This window comes from Cyrtonyx montezumae, unplaced genomic scaffold (assembly GCF_038088225.1).
Source record: "Cyrtonyx montezumae isolate F1298 unplaced genomic scaffold, pur_monq_1.0 scaffold_10, whole genome shotgun sequence".
Lineage (NCBI taxonomy): Eukaryota > Metazoa > Chordata > Aves > Galliformes > Odontophoridae > Cyrtonyx > Cyrtonyx montezumae.
The window spans coordinates 14632147-14659525 of NW_027071826.1; the positions used below are offsets into that span (position 1 = coordinate 14632147).

The following is a 27379-nucleotide window of genomic DNA, read 5'->3' on the forward strand; positions in this document are numbered from 1 at the left end:
CAAAAGACAATTTCATACTAGACTATTCCCAGACCAACATAATTTTAAGCTCATCTTCAAAATAGCAATAATGGATTCAAATCAATTGCACTCTTACCTATTACACATCTAGAAACTTTTTGTTGTTTAGTATTCAGCACTTCATCATGTTGTCATGGAGAATAATGTTTTTCATCTTATGTTCTTTTTCATTTTAGAATCAAAATACTCCCTTTATTCTGCTCGCTGATGAATAAGTTGGGAACAAAATTTCAGCTCGAACCCTTAACACTGTATACAGCACATCTAGTAATCTGCAGTAGCAACGAACAGCAGGTATTATCTTGCCTAGTTCACAACTAGGTATGCTGTTTCAAGAGACATTTGGAAATGGGTTTGTTGGTATACAATTACAATGCTTTTTAGATCAAAATGTACTCTGCAATTTCTTTCCTTTTAGCAGACAGCTCAGTTTTCTGACAAACAGTTATTTAATACTTTTGCTTAATAGGAAAATAAATGAGAAAATACCAGTGGAAGTTCCACAGTAAAAATGAAGTGTGAACTCTTTCAACTGTTGTATTTACTATTTATTAGATCCAAGTGTTTATTATCTGCCCATTTTGCATCACATATGCTTTGGGTAACTGCAATTCCTATTTATTTATCTATAATAAGTAAGAATTTAAGAGATGTGTTAAAATGTTTCACACTACACTTACAAAAATACATTCCAGCAGGACGTCTGGTTTTATCCAGAGGAAAGTTTTGAAGATGCTTAAAAAAAAATTAAGTGAAAAATCAATCCTTCTGTATTCAAACCAGCCATCAAACACAAAGAATTTTTTTCTGAATTGCTTAAGATGAAGGAAACATAGAAGGCAAGCTTTAATTTTGGCCAGAAAAACAGATCTGGTCTTAAGAGTCTTTGAATTAGATGAAGACAACTCTTATTTAAACCCACACGTGGAAGCATGGTTAGGTTGTATGACACTAAACATTACCAAACCATTAAGTACCAGCCCAAGTAATGAGAATAGGGATGTAATGGTACACCAAAGAATACTAGAAAAATAATCACCCCCTTCCTTTATTTCTGTAGTCCATCTCTGTTCTAGATGCTGGTGTTGAAAAACTGTGAGCAGATAGCAACAGGGGTAAGTAAAACTAATTTTTCTACCTACCCCATCACAACTTGCTGGCTGAATCAAGAGCCTACAGAGTAAGGCATCCCTATTGCTTGCTACCTTTCTTTATAAAAGTCCTTTATTGTTGGAAAGATAAGAAATTGTGAACTCTGCATCACACTAAATAGAAATTAATAAACTCCACTTATTCGCATTTACTTTCAAGTACACTAGTACTTCTCTGGCTGCACAGTCATCCAAAAAGGATGGCCAGTCAGCTAGAAGGGTGAACCACAAACTGTTTTCCTATTCTGGGCTAAACTCAGTGGAATTATATGCTCCGAGCATGCCATTAAACTATGCCTGCAGGGAAATCTCAAGTTTGCAAATAGCAAGGATGCAGAACTGAACATAAGGCAATACTCATTATTGGTCCATACCAGAACTCTGATGTAAGTTTTTACACTTCTCTCTATTACTGGGCTCTGTGGATCACAAAATTGTGGGAAAATTCAGGCTGAAAGGGTCCTTTGGAGGTCTTAAGTCCAAACTCTTGATTAATGCATGCTGAGCTGTGAAATGAGACCAGATTTCTAAGTGTTTACGCAGTCACATCTTGAGAAATCTCCAAGAATGGAAGCTGCATGAAATCCTGGGCAATTTGGTCCAATGCTTGGCTCTCCTCATGGCGAAAATCCTTTGCATTACATTTAACTTGAACCTTCCTTGTTTCAACTTACGCGTGAATTCAGACCCTTATGTACTTAATTTTCCTGAGCTCTATCCTGCATCTCAGATCTGCAAAATATGTCCAATCATAGTTCTCTGCCTCTGGGGAGAGTAGAGGTGTTGCAAGAACGAATTGCTTAACATTACTCATTTTATTAGATCTATTAAGTGAAGTGCTTATGCATGAGAATGTTGCAGTCCACTTAAAAAGCAATGGTACTTCAACATAATGTATATTTCATTGAGCTTTCAGGCCAGAACATCTGCTGACCAGTTCTGCAGATGCTACCTGATTTGTGGAGTTACAAGGTAGGGAAAAAAATCAGAGATGAGATCAATAGTTTATGCAAGTAGAACCTGTGGCTGACGTTGTTAATTTAGAACAAAAGAAATGGTGTCATTCTGCTCACTCCATAAGATTCAAAGCATTGCTCTATTTTAGCATAGTCCAACATATGCATGGAACAGATAGTAACTAAAAGTTACTTGTTTCTGATCATAAAAGCAATCTTTATTTTCAATAGTATTATTTTACAATTTTTGAAAGGCTATCCCTCCTCCACAATAACATGAGATCAAATGCAGAAGTTATTTTTTTTCTTTGAGTTGAACAACATTGAAAGTTTCTGACTTCATCAGAACTTATTAGCAATGTGATTAAATGCTCTTCTGAATTAGGACCGTAATTTGATTATGCACTGCATGAGAACAAGCTGGCAGATAAATTTAAAATATTTCTCAAAAACATCCACAGATGTAAAATTATATAATTAAGCTATTTTAGATCATTTAATGAGGTTGCAAAAACCTACTAATAGTAATTTGCCACTTGGAAGCTTGTGCTGTTGGACTGGTGGTTACTAAAGCAGCCTGCCTCAGTACAGCAGAGGGATGGGAAAAAATATCCTTGTAATAAAAACAGAACCTTCTAAACATTTTATTTAACAGCAGTTTAATATGTAAAGCAAACAAAAACACAAGGATACAGTATACCATGCAGGTTTTGCTAGCATTCACTTGAGATAATTTCTATCACTTCTCTATACTCAAATACTGGAAACACTTCATTAGTGTTCACATTAAACAAAACACAACTGTGTATTCTGTTACTGCTTCAGTCACTCACCATGCATTTGTGCATCAGTGTCAACAGGCATACAACACGCACCACGGATCTCTCAACAGGGCTTCTTAGTCCTGAGGGGCAGGGGGAGTGTTTGTTTCTTTGTTTGATACTTATGCCACAGTAACATGACTTGCTCTTGTAGTCTTATCTCTCAGCATTCAAAATTCATGGTTCTTTCCAGAAGAAATTTGTATTTAACGAGTGTTTCAGGGCATACAGCTTACATACAACTGTCCTGAATCATAAAATAATGCTAACCACTGAGTGTCTGAAAAACAGGCTTGGTTCCTCCTCCAAAAATAACAGGACATAATGAAAATGCTCTGCTTTAGCAGAGCACTGGTGCCTGCTAAAAAGAAGACTGTTCTTGAGTGCCTCTGCTCACATGTTACATGGTTCAATTTATTTTTATGAGTTTGTATGGTTGTATATAAATCTGTACTTCCTGTGCTACACAGTATCCATGTGACCAACACGAGGTTGCCTTGCTGCTTTTCACAGAGTGGGGAGAACACAGAACATCATGTAGAGAAGAATAGGAACAAAATATTTCGGCTTTGATTTTTCATTAAATGCGCCTATTTGCTGGCAGAAGTGAAATAATAATTGATTTCTGGTCAAGTAAAGTCAATCATAACATACAAATTCAGTAACATTACTCTACTGCTACATAAACAGAACCATATCAATGTTCATATGTACGAGATTGGAAGGGTAAGGATGCTCCCCAAAAGAGGAATGAGACGTTAAGTCAACACTAGAGGGAGCTGAAAGCGCAGAGGGAGAGATGCACAAACAGCATCACATCAACAAATTTCATACAATAGAATAACTGAATATACTGAGTTGGAAAGGACCCACAAGGATCATCAAAGTCCAACCCCTGGCCCACACAGCACCATCAAAAATTCAAACCCTATATCTGGGAGCACTGTTCAAATGTTTTTGAACTTAAAATGGAATGGAGACCAGATAAATTGCTTTGAAAACTGGAGGGAGAGAGTCACCAGGAAAGTGTGGTATTTCCTCATGATTTACATGAAAAATATATTCAGTTTTACTCCTCTCATTAAAAAGAGATACATGCTACAAAAAGAGCCTCAAGTTTATTACAGTTTATGTTATCTGAATAGAAAAACCACCATGTAATTATGAAATCTAAAAATGAAGGATTATGACATCTAATTGCTACCTCAGTTATTCAGCTGTAGCATACTGAAATTGAGAGCAAGAAGCAGTGATGCATGCAGAAAGCGTGCAGTCCATTCACTTTTTAATGATATTCCACACATAGCAACTAGTGATAGAAGACAGCAAGGATAATGAAAACAAAGTATCCACATGCAGAATTCAAAAGTATGTATGAATATACAATGCTGCTGATAGCAGATCTTGTGTGCGTGAGCAGTAGCTGAACAAGGAAATCAATTAAAAAGCATCCAGGAGGTGCACATAGAATGGTGCACATAACACAGTGCTTAAAGAATAATCTTAGATTCTTTAAATCAGGATTTCTGAAGGACTGGTTCCTTCAGAGCAGGTTTCAGCCACTAGCAAAGAGCACAGCATTGCTGTCCAGAGCATTAAGTGACATGCAGCAACCTGCATGACAGATTTGGTCATGACCAGCACTTGATGATAGAGTCAGTAACACCTACTTGGTGAGAAAGAAGGATTTGAAACACTCTGTATTAACAGGACTTAGTGGGTAAGTTGCAATTCCTGGAAGAGCAAGGAGAGGACAAGTATACTAAAATATTCAGTGTCCAGTAACAGAGCTAGACCCCAGGAGAAAGAATCAGCTGGCCTTTTGAATCCACATTCTCCATATACAAATGATAGCAGTAAATTCAGTACCCTAATTTTTATGTTCTAAACTTCTTTCCTCTGCCATGTGCAATCAGTAAGAAATGAATAATGGGAAGGTCCAGGTATACTACACATCCTGTTGCTTTTTGTACAATGTGACAGACTCAAGCCTACAGAATTACAAATGAGACAACTGAAATGTCCTTCAAAGTCTTGCAACGTCATTTTTGCAGTAGAAGGGTCCTTTAATGAAAGCAATGCACAAAAGCCTAAGGCAAAGAAAAATTAAACATCATGGGCAAAACATACAGAAAAGCAATTAAATAAATTAAGAAACAAGTTGGTCACATTGCTACCACAATAGCTGAGCCTTTACCAAAATGTACTCAGAATCGTGTCTCAGGACAAACTTTCTTTCAGGTAGCACTGAACATGAAGGACACTTGTTTTAGAACAGAAAAGTAAGATACACCTAAATTAATTCAACCTTCAGTACTCAAGGTATTCAGGATGCCCACCTCCTCCAAGAATGAACACAGTCTACATGGCAAAAGCTAATGTTACAAAGAAGATACTTTCATGATAAGTAGCCAGCATGATATAAATACATTACAGAGAGCTAAAATTTTAATGGTGAATGCTCAGCACTGTTCAAAACATGCATTTGACAATTAGAAGAATAAGTCATAGATATTCACTCCTTCAAAAATGGGATTTTTTTTAAACTTATAGACCTAACAGCTAAGATTTGGTATGTCATTTGTCACCTATAATTTCATCATTAAATATTTTGAAGGAGTTACTTCAAATGCAGTGTTCAATCCAAGAAACAATTTAAAAGGTATCATGGGTATATATAATTGTCTAGTGTTTAGTATTCTGTGGCTACATTTGCTTCCATTACTTTAGCATTACATTTCAGTCTAGTGCGTGCAATTTTATTACATTTTTGTAAGAGGAAAGAATACTTTTAGTTAAACTCCATGAATAAGGCTTGAGACATAAATTAGATCTGAATCACCAAATTTGGGGCTAAAATAAAATACTACATAATTTGAGCAATTAAGGCTAAATAAATGGTCCAGAAAGTCTTCACTAGAATCTGCCTGTCCCTGAAGAAACCTGGAATTCAACACCTCCCCTGTTTCTCCTGCGGGTTCCCTAGGCACTTTCACCATCAGGAAAGAGGCAGCCAGCTTTTACCTCAGCCAACACGGATCTCCAGTAACAAGGCAAACAGTATCAAAATCTGCCACAGGTCCCAGAGAGGCAGGATGCATCAAAGTACTCCTTACACATCTGAGTGAGACTGTGTTCAGCACACACCACAGTTTATAAATAAAAAGCTATATGTCTTAGTTTCAGCTGGAATGGATCCTTCAGTTCCCAGACTAGAGATCTCATGTCACTCATAACTAGTTTGAAACAGTACCACCTTTCCCTAAAAAAGGGGAGACAGACTATAATCATTGCAAACACAAACCTAAAGTTGATTCATTCAATATAATAGTTTTGTACTTTTTCACATTTAATAAAAAGTCAGTAAAAAATGAGTGAAAAACCATTGCTAGCAAAACAAATACCTCCACAGTTACCAACCTGCTCCACCAGAGCTACCTTTCAACATGAGTTTTCTCACAGAGAGGTTTGCTCTCTGCCCCCCTTCAATATCTCCTTGCATTTAGTGAGAAACATTACCCAGTGAGGGCAAGTCATCTTTCACACTTGAGGTACTTGTCCAAACAAACAAATGTTTTGTGTTCAAAAATCTACATCAACTTCACTGGGAGTTCTACAGGCACAATTTGATTTGAAAGATCTACAGCATTTCAGAGAAAATATGATTGTTTGTAAACACAGCAATGTTTTCTTAACTTCTCTCCTACTCTTAAAGTGTCAAGGCATTCAGGTACCTAAGGATGCACTCAGTGAGACCACTTAAGTCATCTAACTGTACCTGAGATCCCTTACTCCACGAAGGATTTCACTGTGAATGTCTACATCTGTAAATATTGAAATCCTTAAAATCCCTCTGATACGTTTTCCTTCTTCCGGTCAAGGGAATTTTCCTTACTGATCTCAATGAGAATAGAATCAAGCTGTTTTTAATATTATATCTAGTTAGTTTCCTGGCAGAGAAACAATTTCTAAGGACAAGGTTACAACCCACATTACAATAGCATTTTGCCTTATTAAGCTGCCAATGCCAGTCACATAGCTTTGAAAGCACAGAAATATGTCAACAATTTAATTTGTGAGGGACACATGGTGCTTTTGGACCACACACAACACTTGTTACTGTTATCTGGTGCTTTTCCCAAAGGCCAAGGACAGAAGATAGCCTGAAAAACAGAGATTTAACACTTTCAGTTTTACCAGCCAAAGCCACCTACCATGATTCAAGGTACTTCTATACAAAAGGTATGACAAGAATATCGCCTGGAAGTAATTCATTTTCCTTCACCTCCCTCTCTGACAGGGAAACTTATCAAGTAATGGCTACTTTGCTTCCCACCAGCCAACTTAGTTTCATTGTTATCTTTGTAAGAAATATAACCCATGAATTTTAAACTCGTTGTAGAAGTCCAAGGAAACCCAGTTTAGCATCTTCTGTCCATACTGATTTAAACGTTCTACTTGAATAGCAACAAAAGTAGTTTTGAAACATCCTCTCTCATTGCTCTCCTTCTTCCTCCTACTTGTCTATAGCCTCTCTAAGCATTTTGATAACACAGAGATATTTCAGTTTAACTATAAAATTGAGCGTGTCATTGTTTTCATTATGTAATTAAGCAGGGGAAATATATATACCTGGCTGCAAACTCTATTTATTTAATGACTTACTATCAGAACAGAGATCCATTGTTTGAAATGATGAATAAGCTTTGGCAGACTACTATACAGTCCTGCTGTGAAAGAAAAATGGTTACACAATAAATTAGTCCAAAATTAAGAGGAAACATTAATTTTTTTCATTTATAAGATCTACTGATACCATAAATTAAGAATAATGGCTCTGAGAATGTCAAAATAAATTATATTTCTCTCAGTGAAATTAAGATTTTAATGCTTTGCGTTTGATCTGAGTTACACAGTATTCTTTAAACCCAAGAGCGCAAAATTCCAGACTTCAGTAAATAACCTGGGGCACGCTAGCACCAATCTGTCAACTAATAAATCCCTCTTCATCTCTCCAAAGGCTGCATTTTTAAAGGTCATTAGATGGTCAGCTCAGACACTGAGAAGCTCACGCTCACAGAAAAACATAAAATCTCCATTCCACTTTAGGCAGTGGTTCTTAATAGCATATCCTTTCTGAACTAAAGAAGAGAACCTTCATGCATGTTTTACCTACTGGGAATCTGATGGAATGTCAAGATGAAAAAAAAAAATGCATCTGGGACCACTAACATACACTAGTGATGAAAAAGCCTCATAAGTGGTAAATACACTATTTTCCTAGATAACATAACTGGAGTTTGCTGTTCCAGTTTTGTGCCATTGATAACCTGCAGTCAACACTTATTTTCATGAAGTACTGTCTTTTGACTATTATTTACAGCATCACTGGGAGGAGTTAGACATTGACTGCTCTGGCTCAGTCAGGCCAAATCTTACTGTTTTTAACATTCTTACTTCCACTTCCTATCTATGTAAAGTGTGACACAAACCACACCATGCTACCTCAGATCTGACTAGACTAAGGAATAAATGAGAATCTCTAAAAAGCTGTTTAAAGGACACACATGTACTCTGAGGAATGCTTCTTTCATGATTTGTCATCAAACATCAGCAGAAAGATCTTTGCTTTCAGCAGATAAGGCAGTCCTACGCTGCATTTCCTAGGTATGGAGGAGGCCTACCAACATTAACAGTGTCTTAGAAAGGCACGGCAGGACTACAGCACTAGATTACTTTGAGATAGAACAATCAAAAAATCCCCTTAAAATCCTTGATTCATACATGGTATTTTGATTTCCTATTTTGCCTGAAATATGAATGATTTTTATTGACTGACCCTCAAGGCAGTGGAAGTGTCTCAGCCCAATAAAAGACCAACAACTTTGACATTTCTCATTGCATGTTTCTGATTTTTACACTTGTGTATAAAGGCAGTACTGAATCAGAACATTTGCTCAAGAGAGCTACATGACATCATGAATTCACCACATGTACAGTTAAAAATCTGTCCCTCCAGCTAAAGAGCAGTCTCGGACATTGTACAAACTACCAAGTTTTGACAATGTCATCCCAGAACAAAAATGAATCCACACAGACTGCTGTTTATCTCTGTGCTAGTACCTCCCCTGCACAACTCCATTTCACAGTCTCAGTTTCCAAAATGAACAAGAAGATATGCCAATTGATTGAAAAAATAATCCAAGCATCAGAAGTAAATAAATAAACATCTCTAAATCCAGACATACATTTAGAAGATTAACTTTGAGGGATAGGACTATTTCTGTAATACTGAAGTGCAAGCATGCTTGTATGGGTCATTTCACTTTAGCAGAGATGTCACTTCAGCCTGTCCTCGACACTATGTGGGAGGTTTACACTAATCAGCTTTTTCTAAAGTTTAAATTCTAGTGCCACACCAATAGCTCTTACACAATATCAAAAAAATACTGGCTGTGCTGATTTACAAAAGCCAGTCTAGTCCTACTTCCATGCATTAAAATCACAATTATTTTAAATTATTTTAGAATGTGATTAAAGAAAAATAAATGCAATGATAGCATTATGATCTACAAAATTGAATTTTGGCAAACCTGGAAAAAAAAAAAGAAAGGAGGGGGGGAAATTTTAAACATTTTGTCTTTACTAAATATTTTACAACAGTATGAATTTTTTCCCCTCACAATTTTAATTTGGAGTACTAATCTTTCTGTATCAGTGAACAAACTTGTATGTTTTTTCTTTTTTCCCCCTAGAGGGAAAAAATGATCTCTTTCTTTTTTTTTTCCTCACAAGTACTGACCATAGAGTTCACCACCTGGTAAAGCTGAATTTCTATTCTGTTCCTTTGCAGTAGTAAAGCTGCCTGGCACTCGCAGCAGCATCAGCAGGAATACCCATGGAATTCAAACTTTTTAAAATCTACGAGTGTCTTTCAGTTAAGAAAGATCGCTAAAGCAAGCATAAAAACAGCATGGAGGATGGAAGGGGGGAAGTCCAGTCAAAGCACAAGTCAGACTCCAGGGAGAATCAAAACATAGTGTAATTCTGGCTAATCTCATAATTGCAAGTGGCTTTTATCCATGGCTGTTAAATAATAAGATCTAAGTTGCCTCTGCAAGATTAGGTGTATAATGTCACCATGCAGCTAAAGTAGCAAGTCAGTGAAAGGTTTGCTACACGACTTACATAAAGAACAGAAAGATTTTTTTTTATTATTATTACCTTTATAATAGAATTATCATTGATTCTTCAACACACAAACATATTTACTAACAGAAAATATCATATTAAAGATATATTTAACAGACAGAATGGGAGAAAAAATATTTTTCAAGATCAAAAATATATTTCAAAGCAACAAAAAGAATAATCTTACAGTAAGAAGAAGGTGCTTTATTGACAAGCTACACCTTGTTTACAGTCACTCTAAATCAGAATCTATAACACGGCACCTACATAGATGTCAATCTGCCATTGGGAAATCCAGGATCATCTTCATTCTCTATGAAAAAGAAGACCTATCATTACAAAGATGCTTTCCATATTCAGAGTCTAAGCTAACTGTATAACATTAGTAAAGGATCAAAGGAACTAGGTTCCCAGTTGGAATTCAGGCTTTTTGTTGTTGTTGCTGTTGTTCCCTGGGAAGAAAAAATAAGTTGTTTTGAGGAATAGAGGAACGTAGGCAGAATCACAAAGGGCAGTTATAGATAAAATAGAGAATTTCCAGGTCAATGTGCCATACTGAAACACTGGATCCGGGTCTCCTACATTAAGATAAATAAGATCTATCAAGAGCATTCTCTGTTTACTACGGCTATAGAACCTAGGTTTGTTTTATTTATTTATAATGATGAGCGAGATGGCAATTTGGGGTAAGGTCTGTAGGCCCTCTAGAGTCATGGGTTATTGCACCCCACTACAATCTGAGCACAGTGAGATGTCACAAGACTGAACACCTTTGCACAAACAGGCATACAGCCAATGGTGTCGATCAGCACTTTTTCATCCTACAGTTTTGATACAAGAGGGTCCTTGTCTTTTCCACAAGTTATCAGATGTGTGCAGCTAGACTCCATGGATAAAAATCATTTTGAGAAGGATGGAATTCACCCAGTTGGGACACTATCAAGAAATATCTGGTAGATGTGCAATCTCTCGTCCTCAGAGCTGCTCAGCTTTAATAGTCTGAGTGGGGGTGAGCATCATGATAAGAACAGAATACTTTGCATCAGTTACTGGGTGGAAGAGATGGATTCTAGTTGTGAGTATGTTCGTTTTTCATTTGAAGCACATAATAATGCGTCACAATTCCCATTCTATGTACAATTTCATCCCAAAATACCAGTACCACTAATGACATTTGTACAGAATTCAACTCTGCAGAGGCAAGAATGGAAGAAAACAAAACATTCAACTTGAAAGTGCTCAACAAAACCAAAATATTCTGCAAATAATTTAATGCTGTCTACAAAATCCAACCAATTTCAAAAGCCACTGAACTTGTAGAAATATAATACTTCTTAAGACCCAGAAATGCCGCTGTCAGGTTTTTTGTTATTATTATTATTAAATATCTCTCCTACATGTTCAAACTTTTTTCTACATTCCTCTACAGGTGCCAACTAGTGAAGCAGTTTGCTAAGTAAAGAGAATTTCACAAATATTTAGCAGAGACTTAATACTCCAGTCTGTAGTTTGCTTTAAAAACATAAAACAAAACCAACTGAAGTCCAAAGTGCAAAATGCATATCTTGTTTCAGTTATCAATACTCCTTTCAACATCAATAATCTGCTAGTTGTGCAAACTCCAAGACCATATGAAAAATAACAATATTTCTAGCATGTTAGAAAGTAAAATTCTGACTTGGGTGGGAATCAGCTGAGCCCTGTGCAGCAGGTAACATTCAACAATGTTGACTAACATGCCTTTACCAGTTTGTTGTCATGCAGAGAAAGCAACACAGCTCCAACCTTTAATTACCTAAGCAGTACTTAATAAACTTAGTTGCCCTGAATATCCACAGATTAAAGCAGTTCTGGAGATGATCCCAGACAGTCTTTCCAAGTAAGGGCTCTCCCATCAGGTGGAGTTACACTAATCAACCCTGGTCAACCTCGTAACCACAGTAAACACATAATTGATTATATGTTTTTAATCTCTAACTTCAAAACTGAATTACTTCTTCAACACTCAAATATCGGTTACAGACAATACATAATCCCCAAAGTGAAATATTAAAAAACCTTTCAGTGACACTAAAGCACAGATCTGCTCACACATGAGAAAACATTGCTAAAGTCTTCCTTCTTTTCTTTCCTTTTTCCGTCTGCAAGCAACAAAGGTGTTTATGTCATTCCTAGAATGGCAAAGGAGTGCTTATATTTAATCCAGTCTCTCTCGCACTTGAGTCGCAGCCTGTTTTCCCCTCACTTGGCAATCTTCAAGTGTCACCATAATATCTCCATCACCATCATTCAACAGTGAAGCAGTTCTAGGCACATAATTGCTCTATTTATACAGGCAATGAGTCTTGGTGTTCCATTTATTCAGACTTTGTAAAACATTTCTCTTGTGGAAAGTTATGTTTTTCATTGAAAGAAAAAAAAGCATGAAATAGAAGAGTCAAGATACTACAAGCTGATCAAGTAGGAGGAAAGAGAGGTGATAATGGTAGCAGCAAAAGCTCCTCGCTCAATGAACTTAACTGTGGCCACAATTTAAGGGAAAAAAAATTGCAGCTTAGATACTGACCCTCTCTGCAGACTTTGAGCAACTCACTTTGCCTTTTCTCCTTGTCCTATGACCATGTCCATTGCACACCCTTTGACACTGCCACCTCATCTCTCAAGGACAGGCAACACTAGAGTTTATAAGGACCCTCCTCTTCCTTCACTCTCAAGTGGCAGAGCCTCTGCATGTGAATAAAATAAAACTTATTACCATCATAGCTCCTACTTGTTCCCACCATAACCAATCCAGGCTGGCTGATCTCCAGAGAGCACCTTGATACTCGTGGCTAATGAATAGACTCAAAGTAGGAAAGAATTAAAATTTTCCTTATAGTTTCTTTTACATACTAATTTGTGAGGAACAGTATAAAGGTAGAAGGAAAAGGAAAATGTACACTGAAAACTCATCTGAAGTATCAGTACAGGTAAAGGAAGCAGATAATGGCTAGCTGCAACAGGAAAGGGGATGGCTTATGAAAAGCCAAAGAAGGTGAGAAAAAGCCTTATAATTTTAGGCAACACTAGCCAAAGATCCTGCAAAAGGCTTTAAAGAGATATGATAAAACCAGGCAAAGAACACACCTCTTATGAAAGGGCAGAATCTATTTAAACAGAGGAGATTCTAACCAAATAATTATTATGTTCAGATAACTAAACCAGAAACAGTATCACACGATTCAGCAACAAATCTGCTGAGCAGAATCTCAGCTGCTACAAACTGTCATGGCTGTAAAGACATAATGGAGGTAAGTCTGTGTACACCACGCTCCCAGTTGCCTTAATGCACAAATATGTCTCTCTTCAAGTTCATAAGTTCATAAGGTTGGAAAGGACCTATAAGATCATCTAGTCCAACCATCCTCCTATCACTATCTCTACCCAACTACTAAATTAAGTCCTTCAATTAAGTTCAAGAATCTATGGTTTGAAAATTAAGTTCAAGAATCTATGGTTTGGGCTAGAAAGTCACAGCAAATGCTGACTCACAAAAAAAATTTTAAAAATAGGTATCTATTTTTCCCATTTCAGTCTTTGAGCTTCTAAACATAATTTCATCCATTTTAACTGTACAATTCCCAAAGATGGTAAGTTTTTTTTTTTACCATCTGTGAACATTTATGTCTTAGTTTTGAAAAGATCCACTCACACTACCCTCAACTTACTAGAAGTAAAGACATCAGCTTTCAGCAACCTCTGAGAATAGTCCAAAAAGCAAGTATGAGAGCAAAGGCAGTCTGAAACATCTTGCACACTAGAAGGATGTAGGCATATTGGTCACTGTTCCCCTTCATGGACAGAGAATGCCACTCTCTTAGGACTGTTCAACTGGCACCTGCCATTAACTCAATGTTGTAAAAAAAAAAAAAAAAAAAAGAAAAGAAATAATTGAGCAAGCAGATAGACACACAGCCTGCATTCTACCTGAAGTGCCTGCTCTGCTGTACTTCAACTTATCAGCAGAGTCCCAGCAGGAATGAATTTGACTCACACTTTCTAAGGCTAATACATTTTCTACTATAATGTCTTCAATGTCTGTCAACTTTAAAGAATAAAGGAAACCATCAGTCTTTATTGCCTGAGGGTTTTGCCTTTCAGTAGAACAGGAGTGATGCCAGATTAACTGTCAGCAGGTTCCTGGAATATTTTCAGCCTGCTAAGGTGGATAACCACATCTATTAATGAATACAGTGACAGAAATGTTCAAGAAAATTATGTAAGTTCTGAAAAAATAATTCAATTCTGAGAGTTCTTGTCAAAACAGAACAAAGTTTAAAATTAATTTACTGTAATGAAATTGCATGTTGTGCCAAAGTATATTTTTAAATCAGTAATTCCGACCCTACACTGAGGTTCAGAGACAGAATTGAGGCTCAAGAGCATCTGGTCTTGGTGAAGCTTTTTACATCACTTTATATCTGTCTAGTTTCATTAATACAGGCTATGAAGATGCCCTTCCTTGATACCCAACTGATGCCAAAAATAATAATAATAAAAAAAAGGATATAAACTTTCCAGCTTTATGTGCCAAACACAAAGCTTAAAACAGCCCTTCAGCAACTTCAGCTCTTTTTAGAGTCTCCCATTCCTTTTCTTTCTGGACTACTTGCTCAACCAAAACTAAATTTCTCACTGTGCTTTCATTTCCCTTTCTCCTTTTACCACTTTCTCTACTTATTAGTTCCCAAGGTCAGCTTCTCTGCCCTGCTATTACCAGGATGCTCATGGCTTTATTATCCAAAAATTCAGCATCTCCCATCTTTGTTTTTGCATCCTTTCACTTATCCTCCAACTTCAATCTCCAACTTGGTCTTAGTCTCCATCTTAGTCTTCCTACCACCCATCTCTAAATCTCAAGTTTCTCAATCCCTCTTTCAGCTTCTGGTGACTATCTGCTACTTCCAGCTGCATGTTCACAACCTAATTCCCTGCAGTTCTGTGCTTGCCCCGTTTCACATGAATCTGCCACACTGTGCAGTCCAAGCTACAGATGGATGAGATGCTGAGAGCACAGAGATAGAGCATTGCAGAGAACAGAGATGCTATAGTCTACTGGAGTAAATATAGATACTATAGTTAGTCTCAGAAGTGTATCAGAAGAACTTCCAAGCTGATATTTTTGACAGTTTTTGTTCAAAACTATGTCTGCATCAGTAACATAACAAATGGTTCTCTACTACAACATTTCTAAAATGCATAGGGATTTTTAGGGAGAAGAATGGGAGTTGCTTGCTTGTTTTTATTCAAGAAAATAACATTTTTTCATCTGTATTGTTCAATATATTGGATTATTCTAGCATTTATAAAAAGACTGTAGAAAATCTATCAAGTTGGCCACACAAAAACAGACAGATGTCTCTTAGATTGGTAATTTAATAGAAAATTTATTTGGAGCACTCACCCTATCAGCTTCAAATATTTTAAGTTTGCCAAAACTGCAAGCAACTCGAGCAAGTTCTTGCAATGGGACATGTCAGGCAACCTGAAAATAGCTACAAACCACAGCCAACTATGCACTGTTAGTGCCCACTTAAAATTTCCAATGAAAAAATGCTGCCTTTTCTTTCTCTTCAGCCACTTTTAAAAATTATACTATTTTTTAACATTTATCAAACAATCAGATCCTCATAAAGGCTCTGGCTCTGTCCTAGGTCAATCTCAAGAGTGGGGATTAATGCTCACAAAGGCTGATTTACAATGCCTTTTCAACCTACTTCACCCAACACTAGAGCGAGGTATGGTAATAATTGAGTATGACACAAAGTAAGATAGCAGCTATTTCAGCTGCAGTTCATGGCAAGACAAAATAGAGAATAAAGTGAAAAGAAAGGAGTGAAAATGAAACCCCAGGCCATGTTGAGCTTACCAATTAAGACTTTTCATGAAACAATAGGGTACAATGAAATTATTACTACCACCACCTTAAAAATGGGACTATTAGGCACTTATCCCCATAACAAAACAGAATTTGACCTAGGGAAGATCATGAGCATATTTTTTAATGAAATATTTATTAGCAGAGTGTTTAAAATAAAACCACAAAACAGAACAAATGGAGACATTCCATCTGCAATGACAGTATGTTTAGATTAGCACTTAATATACAAAGTTATGATCTTATACATTAAGGTGTCTATTAGGATTAAGAAAAAAAGAATATATAAATTCTGCATATTGAGAATGATGCATTTGACTAAGCGCTCCATTTTTACAATAAAATGGATAGATAACAATGCTTCCTATAGCGTCTTGACTATGAATGTACAAAAAATAGCTTTTTCTATCTCTTTGGAAGATTACTTGGGAGAGTCAGTACTTTCTCCTCCAGTCAGCAAGAGCATTATTCATTGATTTTTGTAGAAAAAGTAACATGCTCTTGTATTCTCTATGGTGCCTTAGCAAAAAAAATGCCAAAGACATCCAGAATTTCTCTACAACACATCATATTCTACACGAGTCCCCAAGGTCTGAATAACTAGCAGTGTGAAATATACACAGACTTAATGAATTTTGATCCTGACTCTGAACTCAAGTGACACACATACTGCTGGAAAACTCTTTATTTCACCATAGGTGACTGATTCTTTTTCTCTCACAGCAAGAACATAGTTGCTACAATGTGGCTTTTAATTCTGAAGTAGAAAAGGCAGCCTGACTCAGAAAGAAATGCTAACCTCTGCCTTCCTCACAGCCCCCAGCTCACCCTTTCCCACTGATAACCAATGGGAGGAGCATGCTGGAACCAAATCCCTGGCCACTGAAAATCAATGTAGCTCACGAACTGCCCACAGCTGACAAACGTCCAGATAGGAAAGCCCACAGATACTGCCAATTTCTAGACAATCTCACTGACTAGCGTCAGAAAACTGTAATAGAAATATATTTTGATACATTTCTAGTTCATGGATAGTCATTATTCTCTGTAGTGTGCACATAGATTATTTGAAAATATTCACAATGGAAAGCAGTCTAGATCAATTGCTTTAATAGTCTAACATAATCCAGTGGAGTCACATGGTTAGAAACACCGTAACATCAAACCACTCCTGCTTGTAACCATCAAAACATTACTCAGAGTTCTGGAAGATGAGGAGATCGTGGGAACATTTTGAAACAAGAGGTGAGCCACAGTAGCAGAGAAGCTATATAAATCAGACTCGCTGGGCAGATGGCACTGCAAGCTAGTGAGCTGATGGCAGATGGAACTGAGAGCTTGGATATGGCAAAAAAAATTGGTTGAAAACTAATGAGATCTATTAAGATACTAAAGACAACAACTCTCCCTTTCTGTTGACTCTTCTTTAAGCCGGGGTCAGATGAGCCCCACCTTCAACACAAATTTACCCAACAGAAGTTTTCAAAGCCATACAGAAAAGGCTCCTTCAAAGAAAGAGATCCACAACAGTCACTCACAGTTACTCAATACAAAATAAGCAGAAGATGCATAATTTGAAAATCATAGAATCTCATGAAATCTTGGAGGCGGGGTTGGAAGGGACCTCTGGAGCTCACCTAGTACAACCTCCCTGCTAAAGCAGGTCCTCCACAGCAGGTTGCACAGAGGAAAACATCGATGTGGGTCTTGAATATCTCCAGAGGAGACTCCACAGCCTCCTGGGCAGCCTGATCCAGTGAACAGAGTAAAGAAGACTTTCCCCATGTTCATATGGAGCTTCCTGTGCTCCAGTTTGTGCCTGCTGTCCCTTTTCCTGTCACTGTGCACCAGTGACTGTATTTTTCATGGCAGAGGAGCTTCCAACAAACAGGGAGTTTCAAGACAGAATCATTAATGGAAAACAGCTACGTGGTACATTATCTTTGGTCTTAATTCAGAGTAAATTGTGGTTGGCCAGGTGCTCACAAATGCTCTGTCTCCTTCCTGCAGGTTCCCTTGCTGCTGCTATGGGATCAGTAGCATCTATAATTCCTTATGACAGCAGAATAGCTACCATCAGTAGAAGTGTGTAGCATTCTAAGATATTCATCAATATCAGTCACTTCAAACATCAAAAAAAAACCCAAATCCTTTCTCCCCTAGTTCTGCTTTGTTAACAAATATATTGCTCCCTTCTCCTCATCCTCTCTCTTTCTTTACATATACACAAACACACCCATACGCACATACATGTATTTTCCTTCCTTTTTTTAGAGCTTCAGGATTCATGCTTATAGAAGCATTGCTAAGACTTCAAAGGTTTTTATTTTTAGTCTGATACAATGGTCCCAGAAGCATTAATACTGTTTTCAGAAGAACACAATACAAAATGATCTACTCCTGTAAATGAGACAATCTCATACAATATTGCCCATCCAAGCTTCTAGCAGATAGCAGCTTCCTAAAGACTTCTAACATTGCTGCCTTAAGCTTACAGAGTTTTTTTTCCCCAGACACATTCAACTCAGGATAAGTGCCCTGTCATGAACTGAAAGGCTTTCAAGGTAATACAGACTTCTATAGCAACTTCTGACAACTGGGGATTTTCTTTATTTGCACATAAACAAGAAAAGAGGATGAAGTGATAAATAAATTAACTTTGTTGAAAGCCTTTATGAAAAGAGAAGTAAAGCTGCAGACTTGCGTGGGAAGCTAATAAAAAGGGAGCAGAGTAACCGCAGTGCAAAGACACAAAAGATTAACAGGCTCCCAGCAAGGACTTGCATTCCTCAAGGTATGAAGTTCTTATATCCTAAACACGTAGAGAAATATTCACATAAGGAAATGGCTGTGTACCATATACACAACCATGCATCTGTAGGGCCCCTAAAGCTTAAAGAAAATACAGAGCTGACATAGTAAGAATACACTCTTTCCATAATAGAGCCTAGAGCACTATATTCATACAGCATGTGTATTATCTATCTGTTCTTAAAATTAAAGAATAAAAACCAAACAAACACGAAGTCCAGACAAGTTAAAAACTTTGACAACACATTCCTGAGAGTTTTGTTAAATCGAGAAGGGCAGTTTTCTGGATAAGTGCATGAATGAAAGATCAAATGCTGCAGCTAAAAATCCACATTTTCTCACCAGTTTTCTGTGATCTCAATGGAGTCTCTTAGCCTTTCCTGTGACTGCTTTCCCCAGTTGCAGTCACTGGGTTACACAAGCTACCTTCTTATGGAGATGAGCTATGCTTGTTTGCTCATTTTTGATAGGTTTACCTTCTTCTCATTACACTGGAAATCCCAATCTCTGCCTACCACACAGGAACAAAACAAAAATACCTGCAAAAATTACTACTGCAAAAGCAAACATGGGTTCTTATAAAATCATTGTCATTCAACAAACATCAGTTTCAGATATTTCAGACGTTCCTTTTACATGCAGCTATCTTACATCTAACAACTCTTGAAGCATCCAGATCCCCACATCAGTGGGGGAAGATACAGAGAGATAAGATTTACATAGCTGCAGAATAACAGGAAATGACTAAAAATGTCTCAACTTCAATTCTGTGACGTTTGATTTGTAAATGTGTTCTAACTGAAGATACTCCTATTAAAAAGAAAGATTAATTCCAACCTATGCCTAGAAATCACAAGTTTAACACAAGCCTTCTTAAAACCTCAGCACTTTGGGGTATACTTGGGCCTCCCAGATTCCACGTGCCCAGCTCCTGTGCTTAAAGAAAAAAAAATGCATCTCAACAACCTGAATTTCATAAAGCAAATTAAAATGATCCAATCGTACTTATTTAATACTATTACTCTTAAACTGTTCTTATAGTTTTGGAGGAACAGAGAGAGTTGAACCATTGGACAGGTACGGGTAACCTGATCCAGCAGAAGCATGTTTATGGCAGGTAGGTTGGAACTAGATGATCTTTGAGGTCCATACAAAGCAACACATCCTACAATTCTGTGTTTTCTTCTAAGCATCTGGAGAAGTCAGCATTGCTAACAATATTTCAATACACATAAGCACACGTTTTCATTAGCAGTTTTATTGTATCATTGTAAAGTTGTCCTTTACCCTAAGTAGAAATTCCCACCAAAAAGGCTGAGAGGTATCTCTCTGATTCAACTTCAACAATTTTTTGGTCTTAGTTGGCTTGGCTTTGAGTGTGCAGCCAAGTACGTGTTCACACATGATCACAATGATACATCTACATACACAGAGGAAAACGAGGAATCAGAAAGAATCATATTTTCTGACTAGGTATCAAGAATAACTACATCTTTTCAGAAGGTTATTTGTTTCTTCTTTCTCATCTCTGAACAACTTCTACAGATAAATCAAAAGTATCATAAGGTTACAGGTACAAATGTCAGCAAATTAAGTCCTTAAAAGAGAAGTCTGTGAACATCAGAAAGATACACAGTTAAAGCTTTTGGATACACGTATTTTGACCAACGTTTGCCCACTCCTTTCATAACACATAAGCACAGTAGCAATCCTCAATCTATACAGGAGAGGCATCAGTATTGTAACAAGGACGTAACCTAAAGGGTGGAAGTGCCACTCCAAACTCCTCGATCCCAGAGGTTGACAGTATCCCAGAACTCAAGCTGTCACGCTTCGCAAGAAAGTACAGACTCTGCTGTCAGTCTCTAGTTGATCAAAGAATCATATTGCAATAAATAAATGAATCTGAACTTTAAATTAATTTGGCTACTGCCACTGGCAAAATGTCTCGTCTCCCACACACCATAAACCACAGAAAGTCAAGGAGAAAGAGAGAAAGGAAACATACACTGGAAAGACAGATGGGAAGATGAAAGTGTTGTGGACTAACACTGATATTAAAATGTGTCATCTATCCTTGCTCTCAATCAATTATCCTCCAGCCAGAACAGATATCTTGAAGTAAAATGGGTTCCAGGGTTTCCATATTACTTACCTTATCATATCCCTCCATAAAATATGAACTCCCTATCCATAGACACAGATCATCACTAAACTAGCAAACCATGATTCAGTTTATAACAGCAACCAGTACAAGCTGCTGTGCTCAGACAATATCTCAAACACTGCACATTTAACCCACAGTTTCAAGAAGAGTGAACTTCTCATAAACACTGTAATATACACAGCTCAGCTAGTCAGGAATAAAGGCCAAAAGAAATGAAAATTGAGAAACTGTCAACACAAGTCTCATAATGACCCTGAACATACTTAATATCCACACATTAACTTTGCACAGCACAATGCATCTCAAGAGCTTATAAGACATCAAAGTTTTCCTATCTTACCTGGCTCTGTACAGTTCTTTCCTTCAAGTGTCTCATTAGGTAATGCCATCAATATTCTATTCCTCCATGTCTCTGATGAAACACGCGTGTCTGCAACACTTGAATCTCGGCCTAAATGAAATAGAAAGAGGTGATATCCACTGTCACTGAATTTTTCCTCTATCATCTTCACAAGACTTCATGCCCCCCACCAGCTAGGATCATGGGCAGACCACCAATATCAGTACGTGGACACAGCAAGATGAAGGTGTACCTCTGGCACATGTCAACAAGACTATGAGTGGTGCCCACTGCTACCAAGGGCAAAACTAGCTATGAAGATGGAGTATCTGAGCTGTCAGCATGTTCTGGCTATCAGAGTACCTGGCTGTGACCCATGACAGAAAAATAATTCTGTAGCAAGCATAAGTTGAAACCTGTACCTGTGAAACTCAACACTTACACATCCTATATGTGAAACCAGCTCAGCTACACTGACAGGAACAACGATCACGTTTTCATTTAGTCATCTGCATTTGCAGATATTAAATTATGCATTTATATTTTGCTTTGGCTTAATCCAGACCAAGGGGATGGTCTTTTTAGCATAGGGTGCACTTGGTTATATCAATCCCTGAAGAATTTGTTGAGGAAAATGAAAAATAGCATAGTAAAACTTCACGAGAACTAAGAAAAGCAAAACTTCTTCAGAAATCAGTGGAGGTTTAGCATGAACTCATATTCCAGAAACAGTCTCCATAGAACTTGTTGACCATAGTAAATTGCACTTGAGGTAAGGCAGGGTACACGATCACAATAACCAAAGGAAGAAGAGATTCTCTTAAATTGCTTCCATCTCAACCACATCTATTTCAAATTAAGATTTATAACAACAATCTTCCATGCTTTATCTTAGAATTAATACTTGATCATCCTGGAATGCTTGTGGTTTGCCACAGTAACTCTTGCCAGAAAATCTAGTTTGGAAATTGGGTAAAATATTTGCTAAAATCATCTGCCATCACAATTATAAGAAACTCAGAGAACAGATGGTCAGTGTTTATGGATATAATATACTGTAAATTAACAGGCTGAAAAAAAACCCTACCTGATGGGGCATACCATCAAAAATCAGGTTATCAGGGATTTAGTTGATAACCAAGGAGATTAAAAACTTTCATGACATTTTTTCACGCAAGACCAAAAAACATCTGGAAACCCCTGATCTGCAACAAAAACCTCAAACCATGTAAATGTAGCTGTACCCCAACCAAGCTGCCTTCACAAACCAGCCCGTTTATGAAAATATCTAGCTACTGAACAAAAAAAAAAAAAAAAAAAGAAGTCACAGACATGACAGACAAACAGTACAAAATAAGGCAGTGCTACGCTGTGAAACCACAATTTTAAAAGATGTTGAAAGTTTTAAGACAAGCTACATGCTAATACAGCTTATAAATATACATACATAGCACTGAGCTATTAAATCTGAGGATGGCAACAAGGTACCTGTGATGTTTGAGGTATCCACAGACCTCAAACATCACAGGTAAATGTGAGCATAAGAACCTTAGAAAGCATGAAAAGTTCCACAGATATTTTTTTTTTTCCTGAAGTGCACATTTCAGCTTCAACTTATATAGCAGATGACCCACTCTAATTACAATAAACATGGAGATCGGATCTGGGCTTAGTTTTATTTTGTTCTTAAATCCTCAGGGAATGTTGGCAGTCCTACCTAGAAGCCTACACCTTAGGTTTGATAACTGGGGGGATGGCAAGGCAGTGGAAGCAGAGAGCCTCCAGTTGTACATCAGCAGCCCCAAACGTGCAGGCAAGCAGAAAGCAAACAAACAAGACCGCAACAAAAGAAACAAACGAACAGAAAAATACTGTGAACAACGGGATTGATTATAAACGTATCAGTCCACCGATACATCGCATAAAGGACGCAACGGACTCTTCAAAACATGAGGCCGGCGCCGCTCCTCGCCTATCGAGCAGGACGTTCCGTCAATCCCAGACTGTCACTTAGGGGAGAAGATGGAGAGCTGTTGGAGCTGACGGAGGTGTACAGCCACAGGTTACCAACGAGAGGCGGCCGGAGCCTCCCGGGGACCGTGGACGGCCAGAGCGGCCGCAGCTCGGCGCGGCGGGCACAGGGGGCGGTCCCGGCTCGGCGCCGACCCGAAGCCCCGCACCCCTCCGCTCCGGCACCGCTCCCCGGCCCCCCGCTGCAACAACTCACCCCGCCTGGAGAGCAGGCTGGACATGCACCAGACGAAGAAGAGGATGGCGCAGATGAAGCCCAGCTGCTGCAGCAGCATCTCCCGCCGCTTGCGAACTTTCCTCAGCAGCAGCGGCATGGTCTCCGGGCGGGCGAGCTGCGCTCCGTCCAGCTCCACGGGCGGCACGGCTCGCTGCGTGCGGGGCTCAGTCCTGCCGCCTCCCCGCGGACGGCTCCATGGCGGGCGGCAGCGCGGGGCGAAGCCGGTGCCCGGAAAGCAGGGCGGCAGGTGGAGGCGGGCGGGGTGGGTTGGTGGAGGTGGGGGGGGGGGGGGTGGTGCGAGGCGGCGCTCTCAGCGGCCGGGCTGAGCCCCGCTGCCCGCACGCACCATGGCCGGCGGCGGAGGCAGCAGCGTGCGGCCGGCTGCGAGTCAGCGCAGCAACAGCGGCAGCGCCCGCGCCCGCCCGGCCAAGTTCATAGTGGAGTCCTCTCGTCCCTCCCTCCTTCCACCTCTCGGGGAGCAGCGACGGCCGCCTCGGAACCAGCCGCCCCTCAGGCTCCAGCAGCGGCGACGAACGGATGTTCAACCCCAACGGACAGCCGCGCGCCCGGCCCGCCCCTCCCCGGTAACTTTCTGGGCGCTCCACGGGCGCCCATGGCAACGCGCAACGCCCACTCCCACCCCAACGGCTTCCCCAGGGAGGGGCGGAGCACCCAGTGGGCAAATTAAACCTTTCCCCCTCGCGGGGCGGGAAGCGGCTGCTCCGAGTGCCGCGCGCGTGGGGCAGTGCTCCGCGTGTCCCCCGGGACCTCTGCCCTTGTAGTTCACATCGTGGGATGTTTCGTGTCTGCCGTTATTCCTACTGGTGCCGTACTAATAAAAATAACCTACCGAAACAGATCTTCACGCACAGAATCCTTCGTGTTTCCCCTTCCTCCTGCAAGTGTGCGTGGCCTGCTTTCTTTTTTTTTGCTTATGAACTATTTCTGCAACAGTGAGAAGCAGCATCGGGGCTCAGGGTGCTGTGCTGCAGGCGCGATGTGCGGTGGCTTCGGACCGCTGCCCGTGTGCCTCGGTGCAAAAGGACTGCTCAGGCTGGGCAGCCAGAGGAGCAGTTATCTGAGCCTCGTTGTTCACTTGAATGCACATATCTGCAGAAATTGGAGCCCTCACCGTTCATGCTGACAGGGCGCCTAGGCTTGGATGGGCCTTAGACTTTCTGGTTGACCCTTAAGTGTGTTAGAAGAGTGGCACTAAGACACGTGGTGATCTTAAAGATATAAAGAGAATCATCTCTTTACCGCTGCTGAGAAAGCAGAAGTAACAGCAGACTGCTAGGAGGATGGCAGAAGAAAATATTACGAGTCAGCTTGTGCCTGGTGTTTCTCTCCATGGCCACGCAGGACATCTCCCAGTTGAACCCAGAATGAGGAAAGCCATCCCTGACCAGCACAATGTAGTCTAATTAGGCAGCAGAGCCACAGGAATCTGAATAAAGGCCCTAATAACACCTAATTCTGTAATAGCTATTCTCACTTAGGTATCCTTGTCTCATAACTCAACGGAAGCCTTCTAACTCAGGACGATTATAGCATATGTTTGTTTGTCAAAGACCTTTATGCTCCACTGTACTGTTTAGTTGGCCTGCCAGCAGAGATGGTTAGATGACACTTTTGCCTCTAACTGCTATCATAATGCCTGAGCACTAATTCTTCATGCGGCTTTTTATCATGTCTTTACTCAAGCCTCCCCTTTTGCTTGAAATGGCATCTGCCATCCACTTACTCAGTGGTTAAGAAGAGCTGAGGTGCTGACAAGAGTGTAGTCTTCTGCATAAAGATTATATCTAGCCATAGCAAGGTTGTGACAATTGGAAGGCATTGCGGAGATTCAATGTTTTCTCAGTAGCCACTTGTCATAAGCTCATTATCTGCTTCGCTGATAACGCAGATCAGAGCTGTGGGCTTTGGAGGCTGTTCTAGTTGTTACGTATGACTGAGGTTGCCTGTGCCTTTTGAATTTGCCAGGTTTATTCTCTTACTTGCTCTTTAGACTGTGGACATATTCTTCTGCACTATATCAAAGTATTGTCACTCCTGATCTGAAGAATTGCTAACATTAAGGCATTAAACTATTAGTTTTTTGGAATTGAGGTAAAATTGGGTATGGAGGTAATACCGTGACTTCCAGATATTTCATATTTGTGTCTATGGGTTTTACCCAAGGAGCATGGAACTGAAGTATTGTTAGAAGTCCTGAGTTTCACATGTGAGGGATTTTCATTCAATCTGTCAGGTCCTATGAATATCACATGGATGAAATCAAAGCACATGGTCAGATACAGGAATGCAAGTGCAACATTGCCTTTTTGGACATGGGTTGTTTTGGAAGTGGTGGAAAGTTGGAAGTGGTCTGTTTTAGGTAATGATTACAGAAATCCTAGAGCCATCCCTTGAGGAATTGAAAGAAAGAAAAAGAAAAAAAACCCTTTTAACACAAAAGAAATCTGCTACCTATGAAAGCAGTTCTCAGAGTGACTGTGTGTGTCTCCTCTCTCTGAGTACACAAATGAGGCAGATCAAAGTTCAGACTGTACTAATCTCTTAATCATACAGGTTCCTGATTAGCATTTTTAATCAGTTTGGTGATCACAAGGCAGCCTCAAAATTGCTTTTGAGCACTAAACTTTAAGAACAGAATTTCCAAATTACTTTTAGTTTGGTGCTTCCTATTAAGAGTATGGGATGTCACAAAGAGAAGTGTGATACAGAATTCAGACTTGGTTACCTGTCCTTCAGCAGCTGGCAGCACCCACACCTCTCTGGGCTGCTGGAACACATTCAGGACATTCAGATGGAGGTAATTACTGAAATGATGTTGCAATGCTTTCTTCAGATTTGAGATATTCATGCTGTCTGTGAGAGAACGATGATAATATCGGGGCAAAAAAGAAGGAAATACTTAGTGGATAAGGTGATATCGCATTCATTAACATTCATTTTTTAAAATCTTACATTATTCTTGTCTCTTAGTGCAACTGTTCGTAAATTCAGTGGGGTCTTTTCATTTCCAATCTGAAAAGGAATGTGAAAATAGTAAGACACCCCCTGTAGTTGTCTGATATGCTTTGTAGAGAGTGCTTTGGTGATATTCCAGATGTTCACTGTCTTCATTATAATTGCAAAAAAATATTTTCCAGGTTAGATCTAGGAATATTCCTGAAAGAATTACATGATAGAAATCAGAGGTATTTGGGAAGTATCATCAAAACAAAATGAAGAGGAAAATATTAAATAGCACTTCACAGCTTAAACTAAGTCAGACACAAGAAATTATCTTTAGCACTGCACTTACCATTGTTATAATTTAACTTTCACGTATGTCTCATACTAAAATGTCTCACTGAAAGCACAGACTAATGCTAGCTGTAGCTATCTGCTGCAATTAGAATCTTGAACTGAGTAACAGCCGAAAGGCTTTGAATTAGGGAACAGTCTCACAGGAGATTCATAAAATCAGCTGATCTAAGGGGAAAATATTGATGCTGCTGAGAGTCAAAGGAGAAGTGTAATGCTTGGACTAATTCTCTGTGTCACCCCCTAAAAGGAACAGTGAAAGCTGCAGCAGCACAGCAGGGTAGCTGGAAACAGAGATGCTATTAGTCGGCCATGCAAACTGTCACACAGAAGAGCTGAGGCTGCATCAGCTGAGAAGCCTTGAGGGTTAGCAAGTGATCATTTGTGATAGACACCCAGCCAGCCCTAGGAACGAATGCAAGGCCAGTTTTCCAGCTTATA

General features: G+C 39.2%; 1 protein-coding gene across 3 annotated transcripts in view; it reads right to left on the reverse strand.

Annotated features, from left to right (window-relative positions):
• The window catches only part of SLC24A4 (solute carrier family 24 member 4), a 77404-nt gene extending 52908 nt beyond the window's left edge, over positions 1–24496 (reverse strand). For 2 of the 3 annotated variants that reach the window (XM_065751103.1, XM_065751095.1), the window contains exons 1-2: positions 23603–23797; positions 21376–21486 (exon numbers count right to left, since the gene is read on the reverse strand). In XM_065751103.1, coding sequence (XP_065607175.1) covers positions 21376–21486; positions 23603–23720 — 229 coding nt within the window. In that variant the 5' untranslated portion in view covers positions 23721–23797. Of the gene's footprint in view, positions 1–21375; positions 21487–23602; positions 23798–24473 lie in introns of those variants that run through there. The other variant, XM_065751111.1, reaches the window with a different exon arrangement.
• Positions 24497–27379: the final 2883 nt, after the last annotated feature.